This window comes from Amblyraja radiata, chromosome 10, assembly GCF_010909765.2.
Source record: "Amblyraja radiata isolate CabotCenter1 chromosome 10, sAmbRad1.1.pri, whole genome shotgun sequence".
Lineage (NCBI taxonomy): Eukaryota > Metazoa > Chordata > Chondrichthyes > Rajiformes > Rajidae > Amblyraja > Amblyraja radiata.
Genome location: NC_045965.1, coordinates 33,750,169 through 33,769,862, shown reverse-complemented (window position 1 = coordinate 33,769,862; position 19,694 = coordinate 33,750,169). Strand labels below are relative to the sequence as shown.

Below are 19,694 nucleotides of genomic sequence, written 5' to 3'. Positions count from 1 at the left end.
GAGTCTGCACTGACCTGTGATCCCCGCACATTAACACTATCCTACACGTACACGTTTTCACATTTACACCAAGCCAATTAACCTACAAACCTGTACGTCTTTGGATAGTGAGTGGAAACCGAAGATCTCGGAGAAAACCCATGCAGATCACGGGGAGAACGTACAAACTCCGTACAGACATGCACCCGCAGTCAGGATCGAACCCGGGTGTCTGGCGCAGTAAGGCAGTAGCTCTAATGCTGCACCACCTTATCGAGATTGTACGTTCTCCCTGTGACTACGTGGGTTTTCCCCTGGTGCTTCGGTTTCCACACTCCAAAGACATACAGGTTTGCAGGTTAATTGGCTTCTGTACAAATTGTCCCTGGTGTGTAGTGTATGATAGTGTAAGGGGGATCGCTGGACGGGTCAGACTCGGTGGACTAAAGGGCCTGTTTCTGCACTGTATCTCTCTAAACTCTACCAAAAGACTGGAATAATTTGAAATCATTAAACATTTCAATTAAAAAAAATTACCTGTAAACATTCTTGCCTCATTTAAAAATATAAATAGTTAGTGGTTTGATTAATGAAAAGGTACTGACTGACCTTCTTCTCTGGGCTTGTGGATGCTACACCAGTCTACCCCACGGAGACGGGGAATCTTAGTGAAGTCTAGCCCAGCTGCTGAACCCCATGGGGTCATAAGGTCGTAAGTGATAGGAGTAAAATTAGGCCATTCGGCCCATCAAGTCTACTCTGCCATTAAATCATGGCTGATCTATCTCCCTCCTAACCCCATTCTCCTGCCTTCTCCCCATAACGTCTGACACCTGTACTAATCACAAATCTATCTACCTCTGCCTTAAAAAAACCCACTGATGGCCTCCACAGCTGTGGCAAAGTATTCCACAGATTCACCACTTTCTGACTAAAGAAATTTCTCCTCATCTCCTTCCTAAAAGAATGTCCTTTAATTCTGAGGCTATAACCTCTAGTCCTAGACTCTCGCACTAGTGGAAAGATCCTCTCCACATCCAGGAGTGCTGCCAAGAAATGGCCAGTGAAGTCTGGCACTTCTATCTTCTTGCAGGAGTCCCAAAAACCTACCAGCGCTTATTCTGAGAAGTATCAACAGCTCCTAGTAAAACATTGGCAATTTGCAGTGAAATCCATCTCCTTATATAGATCTCCGTATTAAATTTCTGCGGACATCTTATTGACCATTTGAAAAACTGGCACTGTCATCCTGAAGTTACTTACGCACTGCTCCCTGTTTAGTATTCATGAAGTGTGGACACTCTACTTCTCTCACCTGCCTCTTTTGCTATTGTGCTTCCAATGTCTCTGCCAGATTTCCCATGTGTTGGAAATAGCCAAGGTCTATTATTGACCACACTGACTATAGGTGGTCAATATTGACGTCTGCTATCCAGTGACAAGTCCAGAATCTATACACCGACTAATAATAGCAGGTGACTTTGAATATTCCTTTTATTCTAACCATACCTCAAAGAACTCTATTAACTTTGTAGTACATGACTTGCTTTACGAGTCCGTGTGGATCTTTTTAATTAACCTGTAGGTGAGCATTAATTTACTGCTGTGTTATTGGTTTGTGGAAATTATCTTTGGTGATGTAAGGATAATCCGAGCCAGAAATTCCCATGCACAGCTTCCAGAGATAATGCTGAGCTGTTGAAAATGGGTTCACCCCACAGTGGAGCTCACTTTTATGCCTGTCAGAAATTTAAATTCCTCATTTCTCAGCAGGACTTTCTTTTTTTGTTTTTTTTTTGTTTATTTTATTAGAAGTTAATACAGTACAAAACAATCCAGTGGCACCTAATTTTAGGTGCCAACTATGTCATACCGTAATCCATTCTATGTACAACCTCTAGTTTTATGTTATGAGAAGGAAGTAAGCAAGACAAGAAAAAGAAAACAATAGAAAGGGGAAAAAGTGGAAAAATAGATGGTAGAGAGTAGAAAAACGTGAAGTGTGTATATAAAAAATAAAAAAATAAAATAAAAAAGAAAAAGTGGAAAGTAGAAATAGAAGAGAAGGCCCCTTAAAAGAGAATTTTTCAAATCTATATTCGGAGATGTAAATCTATCCACGTCTTGAACTGAAATCAGCAATCCTTATGGTACCGCTGCATCACATGATTCCAAAAAGTCGATGAAAGGAGACCAACTCCTTAAGAATTGGTCATATTTATCTATTAGTCGGAGTCTCGTTTCTTCAAGGCGTGCTATGTCCATCATATTCCTAATCCACATTTTAACAGTTGGTATGGTTGTATTTTTCCAAAATGTAAGTATCAATTTCTTTCCAATTATTAACCCATAATTAAAAAAAACATTTTGGTCTTTATTTAAATTGGTATCTTCTCCTATTATTCCAAATATAATCCATTCCATTTTGGGTTCTATTCTTGACTTGAAGAGCTTTGTAAATATATCAAATATATCACTCCAAAATTTATTCAACTTTGTACATCCTACAAATGAATGTGTTATATTAGCGTTTTGAAACAAACATTTATCGCATCTGGGAGAGACGTTTGGATAAAATTTATTCAACCTTGTTTTTGAATAATATAGTCTATGTAATAATTTGAATTGAATTAAATTATGTCTTGCATTAATAGAACAGTTATGTGTATTCATCAAATACATTTCCCATCTATCCTTCAAGATCTTTATCATTAGCTCATGTCCCAATCTTCCCTTAGTGCTTCTGTTGAGGGTGATTCTCTATATAATATATTATTATAAAAGTATGATATTAATTTTTGTGAATCAGCCTTAATATTCATTGCTTCTTCTAAAGGGACTAAAAATATAGTTTGAAATCTATGTGTATATTTCTTCATAAAGTCACATACCTGTATATATTTAAAATATTGATTATCCTTCAATTTAAATTTAAATTTTAATTGTTGAAATTATAACAGTTTACCCAATTCATACATATCCCCTACTTTCCTAATCCCCAATCTATCCCATTGTTGATATGTGTTGTCGATGAGAGAAGGTTTGAATGCGGGGTTGTTCAATAGTGGGGTTAGTACTGATAAATTATTTAATTTCAAGGATACTTTTATTTGTTTCCAAATTCTTATTATATTGTGAATAATTGGGTTCTTCTTATATATTATACTATTCAATTTTATCGGATAGCACTCCTCTTTCTCCATTCTTATCCACTCCAACTGCTGAGTGGAACTATCCAGCCAGTACATTATGTTCTTAATATGCACTGCCCAGTAGTAATACATAAAGTTAGGTAATGATAAACCCCCAACTTCTTTAGATTTGCACAAATGCTTTCGTTGAATTCTATGTGTTCTGTAATCCCATATAAAATTAGTGATAGTGGAATCTAGTTTTTTGAAAAAATATTTTGGAATATATATTGGGATCGCTTGAAACAAATATATTAATTGTGGTAAGAAAGTCAATTTTATAGCGTTAATTCTACCTATCAATGAGAGCGGAAGCGTTTTCAAAAATTTAATCATATCATTCAGTTTATTTAATAGTGGTATAAAATTGGCACTAAATAATGATTTGTGTCTTCTCGTAATTTGAATACCCAGATACTTGAATTTTTCTGTTGCAATTTTGAAGGGGAATTTTAGTAAGTGTCTCGAATCCTGTGGTTTTAAAGACATAATTTCGCTTTTATTCCAATTTATTCTATATCCTGAAAAAGAGCCGAATTCCTCAATTAGTGTTAATAAGGTGGGTATACTCGTTTGTGTATTAGTAATATATATAAAAGGATATCATCAGCATATAGTGAAATTTTATTCTTTGAGTCCTTAGTGTTATATCCGTGAATATTCGGGTGATTTCTAATCCTTTCGGCCAACGGTTCTATCATAAGGGCAAATAGCAATGGTGATAAGGCACACCCTTGCCTATTACCCCTAGATAAGTAAAATTTTGGAGATAGCGTATTGTTAGTTAGTATTCTTGCCGTAGGTCTATCGTAAAGTAGTTTAACCCATCTAATAAAATTCTCTCCCATATTGAATTTTTGGAGTACCTTGTATAAATACTGCCATTCTACTTGATCAAATGCCTTCTCTGCATCCAGCGTGACAACTGAAATATCTTCATTGTCCTCATTATGAGAGTACATTATATTGAAAAGCCTTCTCAAATTATTAAATGATTGTCTTTTGGGTATAAATCCCGTTTGATCCGTATTTATTAAATTGTTAATATAATTATTTAGCCTTCTAGCTAGAATCTTTGCTAAAATTTTCTGATCCGTATTTAGCAGTGAAATAGCTCTATAAGAACCCGGTTCATCTAAATCGTTATCTTTTTTTGGTATAAGTGTTATTGTTGCTTCTGCTAGGGTTTCTGGTAGTTTATTTTCAGTATAAGCCTGCGTGTATAAATTGAATAATCTTGGTACAATTGACTCCTGAAATCTTTTATAAAATTCATTACTAAAACCGTCTGGTCCTGGGGTCTTCCCATTTTTCAGTGAGTTTATTATTTGTTTTATTTCTTCATTAGTAATCCGTGCTCCTAATTGCTCTTGTTCTAAACTATCCAATTTTGGGAGCTTGCAATTATCTAAAAAATTTGTAATTTTACTTACATCTGTATTTATTTTAGATGTATATAAATTGTGATAAAATTGGGCAAACCTCTTATTAATATCCTTAGGCAGTGTTAAAAACTCACCCTTATCCGATTTAATTTTAGTAATAGTTTTTTCCTTTTCTCATTGCTTCAGTTGCCTCGCAAGTAGTTTATGTGGCTTATCCCCAAATTCGAAGTGTGCTTGTTTTGTAATTTGGAATAATCTTATTACTCTAGCCGATAATATTCTATTGACTTTATATTTCAATAAAGTTATCTAATTATGTTTATTAATGGTTGGGTCAGTTGCATTGTCCAGTTCTAGTAGTTTTATTTTCTGTTCTATCCGCTGAAGTTCTCTTTTATTTTCCTTATTTTGAAAACTTTGGTAAGAAATTATGACACCGCGAATATATGCCTTGAAGGTTTCCCATAATAGCGGTGCAGAAATACCCGGCGTGTCATTTATTTCGAAAATAAGTTTTATTTGTTCTTTTATATACTCATAACCCTGCAGGTTATTTAATATATGTACATTGAATCTCCAAAAAGGTTTTATACTCGGCATTCCCTCAATTTTAAGTATAAAAGTCAATGGTGAATGATCAGAAATAATACTATTATGATATGATGGTTTATTCGTATACGGGATTAATTTTGTGTCCAATAAAAAATAGTCAATTCGCGAATACGTTTTGTAAACTGATGAATAAAATGAGTATTCCCTACCACTTGGATTTGCTATTCTCCAAATATCAGCTATGTTATTATTTTTTATATAAGTATTTAAAAATTCACAGGTCTTAGTTTTAACAAGACGCTTCCCTAGCTTTATTGATTTATCTAAGTATGGATCTATAACACAGTTAAAATCTCCCCCCCCATTATTATATTTTGATAATTATGCTCTGCGATTAAATCTATTATTTTCCTAAAAAATTGTGGGTTATCAAAATTAGGCGCGTAAATATTTATCATAGTTAATGGTGTATTGTAAATTTCTCCCGTGACTATAACATATCTTCCCTCTTTATCAGATATAGATTTCTTTAATTTAAAAGGTATACCCTTCCGAATTATAATAGCCATGCCTCTTGCTTTAGAGGTGAATGAGGAGTAAGAGGTTTGACCTATCCAATTTGCCTTTAATCTAATCTGAGTTTGTTGTTTCAGATGTGTCTCTTGTAAGAAAGCAATATCCATATTTAATGATTTTAATTGTGCCAGAATTTTACCCCTCTTAATTGGCTCATTCGCACCTCTGATGTTCCAACTACAGAAGGTGAGACCGATATTTATTCGACTATTATCTTGCATTGGCTATTATTACCAGACTGTATGATTCATGTGATGCAGCCAAGTACCTCGGAATCCCGAATCCAGAGTTGTCCTTCATAATTTCTACAGTAGTTTTACATCTCCTGACACTATTAAACATAATTAAGGGAAAGAGAAAAACATAAAATAAAGTGTACATAAAAATTATTAAGTCATACAACACATAATTATGAATAAACAAAAAAAGTGAATGTAATTTATCAAAAAAGCGATATATTACAAAAAAGCCACCTAAGGTAGCTAGGTTTGTTTTTAAATTGACCTCCGTCGATGAGATTATGCACTGGGCCTTATCCCCCTATTAGAATTTGACCCAACGTTAGTTGGTTCCCTCTAATTGTTACCAAAATTATCATATCAGGTCAGTTAATCGCTGAACAGTTTAAAATAAAATAAAATAAAATAAAGGGAAGGTAGAAGATTTGGATTAAAATAAAAGAAATTATGGGTTAAAGTACCTCGTCAATAATTACACTTTTCATTTACCTGTATGTTAATTAATTCATAATTAGTATTTAGTATTTAAAATAAATGTCTAACCTCCCCCATCCTTCCTGCTATATAGTTAGTCGTGTTAGTATAGTACATTACGCCTTTAACGTTAGTTGAGTTTATTGCGCGTAAGTGGTTAATTAGTTAGTTAGTTATATATATAAATAATAGGTCATATAGTGTGGAACAGATGCCTCATATCATGGCCATTTCAAAAGGAGACGGTCTCATAGTTCTCCGTGCTGAAGGGTTTGGTGACGAGCTTGCGACCTTGAGCTTCCATCTGTGCTTTCAGTTCAGAAGTTTAATTCGGCCTCTGTTATTGAACAACACATTCTTGCCAGATAAGCCTGTCTGGTAACCGTCTGAAGCGTTCTAGTGTCTTAATTGAAACAGAAAAAACAAAGTTCCACAGATAAAATGTCTATGTTCCTCCTTGAATTTTGTTTAAAATCTCCTGGGCATATTTGCAAGCAGAGTCCGGGTCCGTGAATGAGCGTTGCTTAGCATTAAACGTAATTAGCATTTTCGCTGGATAGGTCACGCCATAACGAACTTCAGAATGTCCATATAAAATACTGCTTGCCCTTTTAAACTCGCGTCTTTTTGCCAAAATTTCCCGAGGATAATCCCTGTAGAATCTTACGATATTATCAGCAAATGTTTCTCCATAGGTTATCTTCTTTAATAGAGTTTCCAAAGTTGAAATATCCAGGAACTTTACAATAATTTGCCTTGGTTTAGCATTATCATGTTTTTGGAAGCGACCCACTCGATGAGCCAGATCTATCTTTGGTTTTCTGGAAGTTTGAAAACATCTTTAAGTAGATTAGTAATAAAATCACGCATTTGAAGGCCGTGTTCAGCACCCTCTTTAACTCCTACTATTCTCAAATTTTGCCTCCTTGACCTGGCCTCTAAATCTTGACATTTCTCATTCAGTTTATTCGTTAGCTCCCAATTCGTTTCGTGTTGTTTTTTCAGCCCTTGTATTTCTTGGCTCATCTGTTCCATTTCACCATCCATCTCTTCCATCAATTTTTCCGAGTCTGTTAATTGCTTCAGCAGGGTGTCGTGTTTATTGTTATAATCTTTCTGCATACTTTCCAATTCCTTCGCAGTCCTGGACTCCAAATCTTTAAACTGCTGGTTCAGGGCTACATAAAGCTCTTTTACTTCGCCGCAGCTATTATCAATTTTCTTAGAAAGATTGCCCTCCATAGTGGAGAAGTTGTTCTGAATTGTAGAATTCATTTTGGCAAAATCAGCAGGACTTTCTGCAGCGTAAAACTCCCGCAGGTAACTTTCACAGTGCTGTAATAATATGCATAATTGGTGTCCTGTGTGATTTTCAACTTCACAGAACAGCCATGTTTAGCAAATAAGCTTTTGCCTGAAACCCAAGACATCTAAAGTGCCCGCACTAAAACTGCATTGTTTGTGCTCACTGAGATCTGTAATACTACTTTATTGTGTTTGTACTGTACTCTATAATATTACTTGACTACTTTGGCTGGGGAGGGCAAGGTCACTGGCATTTTCAGCTTCCTCGCCCCAGGATCATTCCTGGTAGTTGGTGCTGATGACTACCACATTTCAGTTTTAACTCACAGCTGTATTAGTGGGATCACTCCAACTTTGTACTCGAGGAGAGGAAATTTCATGCACTTTTTCTTCAGTTTACAGGTACAGGCATATTGAGCAGAGACTCAAGATTCCCCAGTGTAAACATTTGGCCCTCCTCAATTGCCTTCTGCAGCCCGAGAGGGATTCTTGCGTTCCTTGAGCACAAAGAACATGCCATTAGCGGGTTCTGCTCTTCACCAGGCTCCTCTTACCCCTGGAAGCCCTCTCCCACTGTTCTTTGCAGCAACCATTGCTGAGTGGCAATATACCACTGCTGTGGAATGGTATGCTCATTTAGGAGCTGGCTGCAATGATTGGACCTGCAATGCTAAAAGTTAACAGCTGCAAGCACTATCAGTGGATCAACTGAGAATATTGTGCTAAAACTGACACGTCTCTCTGATATTCCTCGCTCATAATGCATGCCTCATTAGCCCTCTTTGAGCTTCTTCAACACTTTACCATACCTTGTTATATATTCCATGCACAATTGCTCCATTTATTACCTCAGTAGTTTCTCATTCCTTCTATCGTGGTCCTAGGTACAAACCTAAATTGCGTCACTCATTTAGTACCCCTATCGCTGCAGCTTCTGTCTCATTAATATACTGTGTCTCATTTTTAATCAGTTTTATGCTTTTCTCAAATATTGGCCTTTCAAAAATTTTAAATGGTTTCAACTCTTATACCATCCTCAGTTATGCTGTATTTCCTATGCCTCTCCTTCTGATATTTCCTTAACATAGAATTTTTTGCTCTTCATCCTCCTCCAGGCACAGACATCTCTACAGATTGGGCCATATTCTCATTCGGGACAGCACAACTTCCACCTCATTTTCATTCCAAATACTTTGCGCATTTATGTACACACAAATCAAACCCACCTATGTCATAATTTAAAATAATGGGAAAAATATATAATTAAGCGAAGAGATTGACTTATAGATTGATGAGCTCTCCAGTCTCCAGGGCATATGGGATTTTGATAAATGAAAACTGATTTTTGTGCTGTTTCCGCAGTTGGATTAATTGCATATTAATTTACATTACTCTCAACATTTTCACTAAAATGAATCATTATAACTTTATATTTTTATATTTAGGTGGTATAATTTGGCATTATGAAAATGCATTTTTTTTGTTTTTTGATAATTTTAACAGGATTTAAAAGGCACTCGGACAGGTACATGGATAGGAATGGTTAAGAGAGATATGTCAAATGCGGGCAACTGGACTAGCTCATATGGGGCATCTTGGTTGGCATGGATAGGTTGGACAGAAGGGTCTGTTTCCGTGATGCATGACTGTGGCTGTTTTGAAGATATCTTTGAAATCCACGTTGAGACATAGAGAGGGTTTCTGTTTTCATGCCGATCTTTGTTATTCAGCAGCGAATGGTATACTCATCAGACATTTTACTGAAGAACTAGATGCTTACCATGGGTTTGCATCTCTCAATTTGCACGTGTATCTGCGTTTTGCTAGAGCTGAAGGGTGAAATATGCACCAAATATAATGAAATAATTTTCCTGCAGCCATAGAAATGAGGCTCAAAGTCAAGGAAACCTCCAAGATTTGAAAAGGAGAAATGGGACAAATCTTAAAGTAGTGTTTGGGTGATGTCAAACTTGGTTTTTAAAGACTGTACGAGATAGGGAAGAATAACGAGTTAAAGGGTTTTGGAGTCGTGATCTCGTGTGAGAGTTTGAGTTTGAAAGGAAATGCAGCAAAAAAGATGAATGTGTTTTGAGTTTCAAAGGACCGAGAAGAATATTCAAGGATAACATTGAATGAAATGGAGTAAGTAGTTACAGTGGGAAGGCTGAAGGGTTTGGGAGAAAAACAAGTGCACATTTTGAGGCAGAAACCATTTTTCATGGATGCCCCCCAGCTCCAAGGCCTGGTGCTCCATTAGACTAGTTTGGCTAGTTTAGCCAGAACTACCATGCTCAGCACTGCACCACTTTCCCAGACAGGCCCTTTAATAGGTATGAGCGATCACAAAAGCTTGCACTAGACCAAACACCTGTTTTACACACTATTCTACCCTACTTTATGTAGTATGTCATGGAGATTGCATTCTCAATACGGTAAAGTGAGGGCAGAATGGAGCCCCCTTACATTGACTCTTGGTTGCAATCTTTCTGCTGATGTGAAGTGACATAAGAATTGAGAGAATATTTGACTAGTTGAATTATGTATCTATGCCTTAATCAAATACCCATTTGTTTATCTTTCACAGGTACAATAGGCGAGATCGGTATTCCGACTGCGCATGCCCAGGTCATAGGTCACTCGCTATAAACATTCTAGGCTGCTGTGGTGGTGCGTGTGTGCACGCCTGCTTTTCATCTGTGGTCGGGGTCAGACCCGAGTCTCCGGTGCTGTTAGTTGCTGCTGGGCCGTCCCCGTCCACTCCAGGGTGTCCCGTCCCTGACCCTGGGCTGGCGGAGCTGCTTGCTCCGGAGGCTGGGAGGGGCCGCTTGCTTCCTGACCCTGGGAGATGGGCCGCTTGCTCCGGCTCGGCTCTGCTCCTGCTCCTGGGGGGCCTGTTCCCCGGCGGGCTGGGGACCGTCGGCTGCCCCTCTTGCCTTATCCAGTGGCTGTCGGTTGGGCCTTCGGTGCCGCCGTGGGCCGAGCGCTGATCATTGGCGAGGATGCACACGTGGTCAGGCAAAATCTCTGGAGAAGGGTCTCGACCCGAAACGTTACCCATTCCTTTTCTCCGGGGATGCTGCCTGTCCCACTGAGCTGCTGCAGCGTTTTGTGTGTATCCCCATTGATGGCTAGTGCTCAGTTTTCGCCAGTGCCGGTGGGGGGGGGGTGGGTCGGCGGCCGCTGGGTGGTGAGGGCGGTGTGGCTGGTCGTCCCCGGCCCATTGGGGAGCGGGGTCCTCGGGAGTTAGAGCAGGTTTGGGCTGGAGTTGGCACTTCTTCTCCGCGCTGGTTGTGGGCCTGGCCGCTCTCTGGCCGGCATCCCGTCATCCCGGGGTGGCCCCAGACGTCTCCGGCCGCCACCCCCCGGGCGGGGATGGGACACTCAGGGGGATGGTCCAGTGGTGGTTCAGTAGCATTTGCGGCGCTGTTGACCCGGGTTCAATCCTGGCTGCGGATGAGGCGTGGGTCTGTGTGCGCGCAGCAGCGCAGCTGCCGAGAATGTCTCTCCGCCGGTTCAGTCTCTCCCCGTCTCCCACTCGCATCTGCCCCTCTTTCTCGCTGTTACACCCCGCTCTCCCGCTACCTGGCACCCCTGTTCCTCAGATTTAATATATTTTTACACATAAATTATGAATAAAGACAAGAATTTATGCACAGTTCATAGAGCCAGCGCTTCGTTTGCTTTTTCTTTATCGCGAATGACCTTTGACAAATCCCGTGATTCCTTGCGTTTTTCAGAATACTGAACTCGCTTATTATAGTATTTTTTCATTCATTTTTTTTCTTGTTTATTTTCTTTAGTAACAAATTGAATGTTGTGCAGATTATAGCATAAGGTAAAGTAACTAAAGGCAGTTACTGAGTGCAGGTTTCAACAAGCAAGTCATTTAATCGAGGCAACAAGCATATAGTTTGACATCATAAAAAGGATTTTATTGTTGTTATTTTTGGAGTGTGCCCTTAAAATACAGATCAGATTAAGAGTGCAGCAGCCATTTTCACAATCTGTAGCTTTTATCATTTGAACATTTATGTCAGTAAAAAATGCATGCAATTTATAAGAATGATTAAATGGCAATTATATTTCTTTGCATTGGTGAAAACTGTATCCATTTTAAGTGCAATTTTAAATGAATCTTCCATGCAGTAAATGGGAAGCCACAAATTCCCCAAATATTTTTTTTGCTTTGGGCCATTGTTTAAATAAAAAATATCTTTCCTTTGCACTAAGGGTGAAACCACTGCACTTAGCGACAAAGCACTTATGATTATATATTACATCCCAGAAATAACTTGCTGCATAATGGAGTGATGACCCCAAAGTAAAAAAAATAATAGCTTGTCTGACTGTCAAGTTTTGAGTACAACGTGAATGCATTTAACTCAGTACAAAGCACATGTACAATTTCACACAATTTCCTTTCAAGTTTCATTATATAGAAGGTGGAACCAAATATGGCATGATAACAGCAATACTATTTAGTAACTTTATGGAATTTTCTTCAACCATCCAAAGTTTCAAAAATTTTCTTCACAAGTGCATTAGTACCCAAGTGCATTAGTACCCAAGATATAAAGCATCTAACCACCCCTGGTCTCCTAATGGTGATGGCCCATTGTAAACGATGAGAGCATGGTTGTGCAGTCTTGTATCTTATGGGATCGAGTGTGGCTCACGTGTCCAATGCGCGATCCACACGCCCGGGATCTTTTCTTTAGACTTGCACAAAAACCTGTGCGTGGGAGAGATTACAGTGGAGAGGCTGTTGCACACGAGTAACCCCACCCTCTCGGCCGCAGGAGTTGGATTCCAGTGGCACGTTCAGACGTTAGGGCTGTAAACTCCCTTGGCTACAGTGGATGGCCATGTCTTCCTTCGAGCGTTGACATGCCCTTTGCACTCCACAGTGCGCTGCTGAGCCGCCTTCCTGGCCGTTGAACCCTCCAGTGGATTTCCTCCACCCAATCCGCGGAACAGACTTTGCATGCTGGGCTGAGTGTACCTAAACTCACTGAGGGTTTGAGATCCATCAGCTACCCTCACACGGTTTAGCATGCCAGCCAAGGCAGTTTTCCAGGGTGTGTCTGCTGTGGCATGCTAACAGCTCCTTGGAGCCACAGGTGAGAGCTGGGTGCCAGGTGGGGACCAAAGGTGGATAAACTATCCTTAAAGGAGCAAGACATGCCTCCCCACCAGAGATGCTTCCCCTCCCTAAGCATTCCCATACACCCCAGTCTCCAAACACTGGTCCACTATTCCAGAAGAGTGTGGCTGATCCTCATTACACTTCCCTGCAGTAACCTATTATCCCTTAGTTTCCTTGTTCTGTAAAAATCCTTCAATCTATTCCTTGAATATACTTGGTGACTGAGTCTCGACAGCCCTCCTGGGTAAAGAATTCCTACATTTCACTATCCGCTGAGTCAGGACCTCTCTGTCCTGAAATAGCTGACTCCTTTTGAGGCTGTAACCCCTGGTTTCAGATATCTCAGCCTGGGGAAACATCATCCCTACATTTAACCTGTGATACCTCCATAAGAATTTTGTATGACTCAATGAGATTACCTCCTGTTATTCTGAACTCAAGAGAGTTCTGAAGAAGGGTCTCGACCCGAAATGTCACCCATTCCTTCTCTTCAGAGATGTTGCATGTTCCGCTGAGTTACTCCAGCTTTTTGTCTCTCAATAGAGTACAGACTGTCTGCTTAATCTCTCGTTGTATGACAAATCTCCAATCACCTTCATTACATCCCTTCTCTAGCATGTATTCCTCCTTTGATAGAGAGATTAGGTCTGTACACAGCCTGGCAAAGGTGCTCTTAACAGGGATGCATACAATTGCAGGAAGACATCTTTACTTTTGCATTCAGCATCTCCTGCTGTAGAAAGCAGTGACACTTACCTTCCTAGTTGCATGCTGTATCTGCACATTAACTTTCAATGATTTTTCTACAAGGATCTCTTATTTTTCTTGCGTATGGCGTGCACAGCCTAAAGTTGTCGGACAACTTGTTCTATTTGATACGAGGATCTCCAGGACCCTGTGCACACCAACATCTTTCAATCTCCTGTATTTTTGCTATGATTCAAATGACGTGGGGTAGATAGTTGAGATACTAAACAGTAAAGGATTAATTTTAATGAGGAAGGAATTAACTGATAATAATAATCATACTAAGTGATGAGATGATGAGTGTTTTCTTTGCAAATTATTCTTTTTTTTTTAAACAGCATTGACAGATTATATCTGTCTCTTACAAATTGATTCATTTATGAGAATTTGAGGAAATACACATTCATCCTAAAATGTTTTGCTCTGCATAATAATTGCAAAACTGTGTGTGTTTTTCAGTTACATGGACTAGAGTGATGCCACAATGTAGAGTTAGACTGAGCATAAGCAAGCAAGACCTGGTAAAACCCACTCACTTACTATCACAGATTGCTTTTTTAATATTTTGAGATGTCTCATTGTTGTGCACTTCATTGAGTGGATGGAGATTGAAGAAGGAAAGGCGAGCATTTAGTTGTACAGTGAAAGAGGTTTGGATAGAGTTCCTGTGGACAGACAGTCAACGATTCAAAGAGTGGCCTCTATATGAATGACAATGTCGGGTTTAGAGAGACATAAGAGCCTGCAGATGCTGGAATCAACAGTTGACTGACCTGCTGAGTACCTGCAGCAGCTTGTCTTTTGCAAAGGGTATCCACCTTACTTGGATGCCAATAGGGGGATGTGAAAGAGTGGAGCTTTGCAATTAATTTCTGAAATGACTGCTGTTGGGGAAAGAAGTTGAAAGGAAAGTCACTTATTGCCAATTTCACTTTTTCCAGTGTCTGGCTGACAGAGGCATTGTTACTGCTCATGGGCAAAGCAGCCTTATGGGCATGGCTTGGGAGATGAAACAGGCCTGAGGATGGAATGCAAAACACTCGAGAAACGTCTTTATTATTCCCTAACTCCTAAGTGAATTGTTAAATGCACTCTATCCTGAATGATGGGTACTGAATGTTACATGATTATTGTCTCCTTTTCCACAGGTGCTGGAGAAGTACAAGGATAAATTTCTGCCTACGACTGCTCCAATCTACAAGTCCATTCAGTTGGTTTTCAACCATTTGGTTGAGAAAAACAAAGATATACCTGGGAATTACTGAGACCAAGTGGATTCTTAATGTTGTGGATGATCCAGAGATAAATGCCTTTGTCTTGCCAGTAAGAAAGACTTCCCGATGACCATCATACTTAACATACAAAGAAGATATGTATGGTCACGCTGCTCCTTTGCACATTTAGTAAATAATATTCCCTGTTAGTTCCTTGCAGGTAATTCGTAATGGCTGGTGCCTACTGAAATCACAATGCTGTTTTTTAAAAAAGCTACAGATTTTGCAATCTCAATAAGGGCATAACATTTTTTTAACATATCAAAATTATGAAAGCAATTTATCTCAATGTAAACACAATTTATTTCACTACCATACCATCTTGTGGGCCATGTTATTATCCTTGAATTAATATATCCAAAAGCTGCCAGTATGCTGTCAGATCAAATAAAAATCAAGCTATATCAAAAACAAATAATCCATCAATATATCCCTCTTTTGTGACCAATCAACTTCTAATTGAATAAGCTAATAACTAAAAGGTATGAAATCAAATTAAAATTCAAAAAATGTGAACATTTTCTTGTTACAGTAACTGTTAGAGGTGCTGGTAGGCCTGGCACAAACCATCACAAGGAGCACTGTTTATCACATTTAATACACAAAACATCTTAAGTATTTCCATTTTTGTTAAGAAGAATATTATATATTTATAATCAGTTGTGATGAAAAATGTGCAAAAGTCAGTAGGCTGGAGACCCTAGGGTGGGGTGGAGTAGATTTGTACGTGACGTTTTAAATTACTGGGATGGGCAATGCAGCCCATTACAGTAGAGGCCTGAAGTTGCACAATCTGCTGCAGTTTTTCACCGCACAGTGAGTATGTGGGGCAACTTCATTTAGAATTTCCTTCTAGGAATTAGTTGGGAATGTTATTTGATGAAGGTTCAAAAGCACCAGAGTCACCGTTATTTGTGATTCTGATTGTGGTTGTGCTGGGCCTCTGAAGTATCATACATGGCTACACACATGTCCAAAGGCATGCTGACTGTCCCTAATTGACCGATTCTCTTCCAAATAGGAGGAAATCCGATTTTGAATAATCTCCTCCAATAATTTATCTGCCACATGAGGCTCATCATGATTATGACGAGTTATTTATTAACAGAAAGCTCCTTTGAAAGGATTGCATTATTTCAAACATTAGGTTTAACTAGTCTATTTCATCTCTCAGTCAGCATGCCTTTGAACCAAAATAGCAAACTCTCTGTTGGTTATAATGTATGATTCCATATTTCCATACAGTTGTAACACAGTAATTCATTACATTTTGACTGTCAGTTAATATGTTGAGAGGCCAGACCAGCATTGGGTTGGATTTTCAGCATTCACTGTTGCCTCTACGTGGCTTCGCATAGGAACAGAGCTGGCTGAAGTAGTTGGCCATTCTCCTAATGTCTGTTTCTCCTGGCACAGAATGGGCAGGTGTTTGTTTTGATGGGACTGTTGAAAGCTGTGGCAGACGTCGATCAACTGGCTTGTATTCTCGGTCATGAGATGGCTCATTGTCTCCTTGCACATGGGGTGAGTGCATCTTTGTTGCATTTGGTGGTTTGGAAATAAAATGTTTTTGGTTAAAATAATGAAGTATTCACAAAATAATTCCCGTTTTAGACACGTGAGCTGTCTGTCTGTCTCGGTATTAGAATAGGTCAACTTGGTATCACATCACTAGAATGTATAAGACTTGTGTTGAATTGGTACCATTCTCATCCACTTTACTTTAGGAAATGTGTGACGAATCTATAGATGGTACAGAAGAGATTTACTAGAGTAATTTTACGGATGAAGAACTTGAGTTGTGTCGTTAGACTAGTGAAACAGGAGTTGCTCTCCGTGGAACAAGACGTTAAGAGGAGATCAGATAGATATTTAAAATTCATGAAGGCTCAGGCTAGAATAATGAAAAACTGTGCCACTATATATTGCCCTGTTATTCAGGAAATGAGCTGAGATATGATGTCTTGCGACTCTTGCAGTAGTTGATGTGATACTACCTGTGACGTAGAAATGTTATAGCCATATTGGATATAGTTTTTGATTAGTAGATTAGTAATTAGTTTTATATGATGGAGTGGTACCCTGAAATAAAGACAAGTACAATGTAAATAAATGTAATTTAATCTTTTAATGATTTAATTGTTTGAGAGGAAATAGGTTGATGTTAGTAGACGGTGAACATTTGGAGTGTGACTAAGGAGATTTCATTACACAAGTGAAAGTGTGGGAGGATGGTAATGATGTTCATAAATTGTTTTTCTGTAATGAATGAGCACTGACTTGCCTTTTGTTGTAGGCTGAACATGCAAGTATTATTCAGCTCCTTGATTTTGTGTCCCTCGTTTTTCTGACACTTATTTGGGCTGTGTTCCCTCGGGACAGTCTTGCCCTCCTGGGGCAGTGGATTCAAGGCAAACTGATCCAGGTAAGACCATTTTCACAACTTTTGCCTATTTAGACATACACACATTAGGATCAGGAGCAGGGGACTCTATAATTGGAGCAGCACCTCATATTTTGCTTGGGCAGCTTACAACCCAGTGGTTTGAATATTGATTTTACTAACTTTCAAGTAACCCTTGCATCCCCTCTTTCTCTGTCCCTCCCACACCATAGTCGTTGTACTCGTTTCACTGTCGTCTTGGTGAGTTTCATTGTCTGTAAAACCCGTTAACACCTAGCCCACAGTCAACAATGGATCGTTTCATTGATCATCGTTACATGTTTACATATATTTCATTCATTTGTTCTACATCTCTCTACATCATCATCTATATCTGTCATTTCCCTTTCCCCTGACTCTCAATCTGAAGAAGGATCTCAACCTGAAACATCACCTATTCCTTTTCTCCAGAGAACATGTGGGAACTGCTCAGTTACTCCAGCATTTTTTGAATACCTTCAATCCTTTTAGCCTGCTTCATCATTCAATAAGATCAAGGCTGATTTTATTTTATTCTCAGTTCTGGATTTCACTGCTCACAACCTTTCACCCCCCACCCACCCCCACACACACACACACGGTTGATAAAGCCATTCTTTGCTTAAAATATGGATAGACTCTCTTTCCTCAGCCCTTTCAGGAAGAAAATTGCAAAGGTTTCAGACATGAGGGAAAAAATAATCTTTCTTAAATGGGCAACATTTTATTTTTCTTTCGTCCACTCACCTACCCTTTGTTGGAATACCTGGGTTTTACAAAGATGAGGTTCAGGTATCAGTTCAGGCACCAATATCACTAAATTGGATCCTGTTGTTACCAATGATGCTGGGGGTGGGCCTCTCCTGGCCTGACAGCCAATAATATGGATCAGAGCAGCATCTGAGGGAAGGGGCGTGGCCACAACCTGTACACCAGCTTCTTGCAAACCATGCACCAGGACATCCAGAACCTTCACATGCCAGAGCTCTGCAGTCATTTACTATTTAAATAGTTTGCTTTCTTATTGTTCCTGCCAAAATCCAGCCTACACCTTATAAGGGGGGAGAACGAAGGATGTGGACGATTTTACAATTACCACAATATACTCCATTTGCCATTTTGTTGCCCAGTCACTTTAGTTATCCATGTTTCTTGGTTACTCCTGTTGTGTCCTTTCAAAACTTACTCTCTTAATCCCTTTGTGTCGTCAGCAAACTTAACAATCATGGCTCTGTTGCCTTTGTCCAAATTACTAATGTAAACTATTAAAAAATGAGGTGCCTGCATCAATGCCAGACTTCTATCCATACCCACGTGATTTTCATTGCAGCACTCATCAAATGTCATATGGATACCCAAGTACAGCGATCCACTGATTCCCCTTTATCCATGCTACTTGCTACATGCTACTTCTTAAAAATAATTCCATTAAATTGATCAAACAGGATTCGCCTTTCTCAACAGCATATTGACCATGCCTAATTACTTTGAATTTTTCTAATTCCCCTGCTATAATGTCTTTCAAGTAATCTAACTTTGTTCGAATGATAGATGTTAAGATGACTGCCGTGCGGTTTCCGTCCAAAACAGCCTTGAGATCAGTAAATGGTAGAGAGCAGAAGTGATCTGTCAGAACAGGAACAACACTAAACTGATGAAAATCAATTTGATCAAAAAGTGGCTTGTCTTTTTATAACAGTTCTATCTCACTCCAAGGAATTGACTCATGTTGGACACTGCTTCCAATAGTTCCCTCGCCATTTATTTATCTGATATAAAAAGTGAATTGAATGAAATCACCTTTACTGCTTTCCCCTGATTCCGAATGCAAGGGGTTTATTGTCAGTTGTAACAACCTTCACGTTGATACAAGCTAACGGATCTGAAATCTGAGATCAACACAAAACCTTCCAGTTTTATATGGCTGGTTAGTTAGTGGGGTGATATTTTTTATCACTGCCATTTTGGGAGATTTGTGTTGTTTTAAAGCTTTAGGGAACAGTTATACTAATGCTTGAAAGCACGTACCACCAGACTCAGAAAAAGCTTCTTGCCAGCTGATATCAGACAACTGAATGGACCTCTCCATGTACTCCCGATCTTTCCATCTACTCTCTAGCTCATTGTGGCTCATGTGCTTTTTTAAATTAACACCATAATATCGTATTCTGCTGTTGTACGTGTGTATGCCTTGATTGTACATGGCATGATTTGACTGGGCAGTCTACAAAACAAAGTTTTTCTCTATTTTAGTACACATGACAATAATAAACTTATACCAAGAAGTCCTGACCCAATGTCTGTTCATTTCCCTTAACAAATGCTGCCTGACCCGCTGCATTACTCCAGAGGATTGTTTTTATACTCAAAATTCCAGCATCTCTTGTCTCTTGTATCTCCCTTC

The 19,694-nt window shown here is 39.1% G+C and overlaps 1 protein-coding gene across 1 annotated transcript in view; it reads left to right on the top strand.

Moving 5' to 3' along the window:
- The window catches only part of oma1 (OMA1 zinc metallopeptidase), a 59,593-nt gene that overhangs the window by 18,931 nt on the left and 20,968 nt on the right, over window positions 1–19,694 (top strand). The window contains 4 exon segments of the mRNA XM_033028516.1: window positions 14,743–14,847; window positions 14,849–14,917; window positions 16,285–16,392; window positions 17,165–17,293. Of these exon segments, the coding sequence (XP_032884407.1) occupies window positions 14,743–14,847; window positions 14,849–14,917; window positions 16,285–16,392; window positions 17,165–17,293 (411 nt within the window).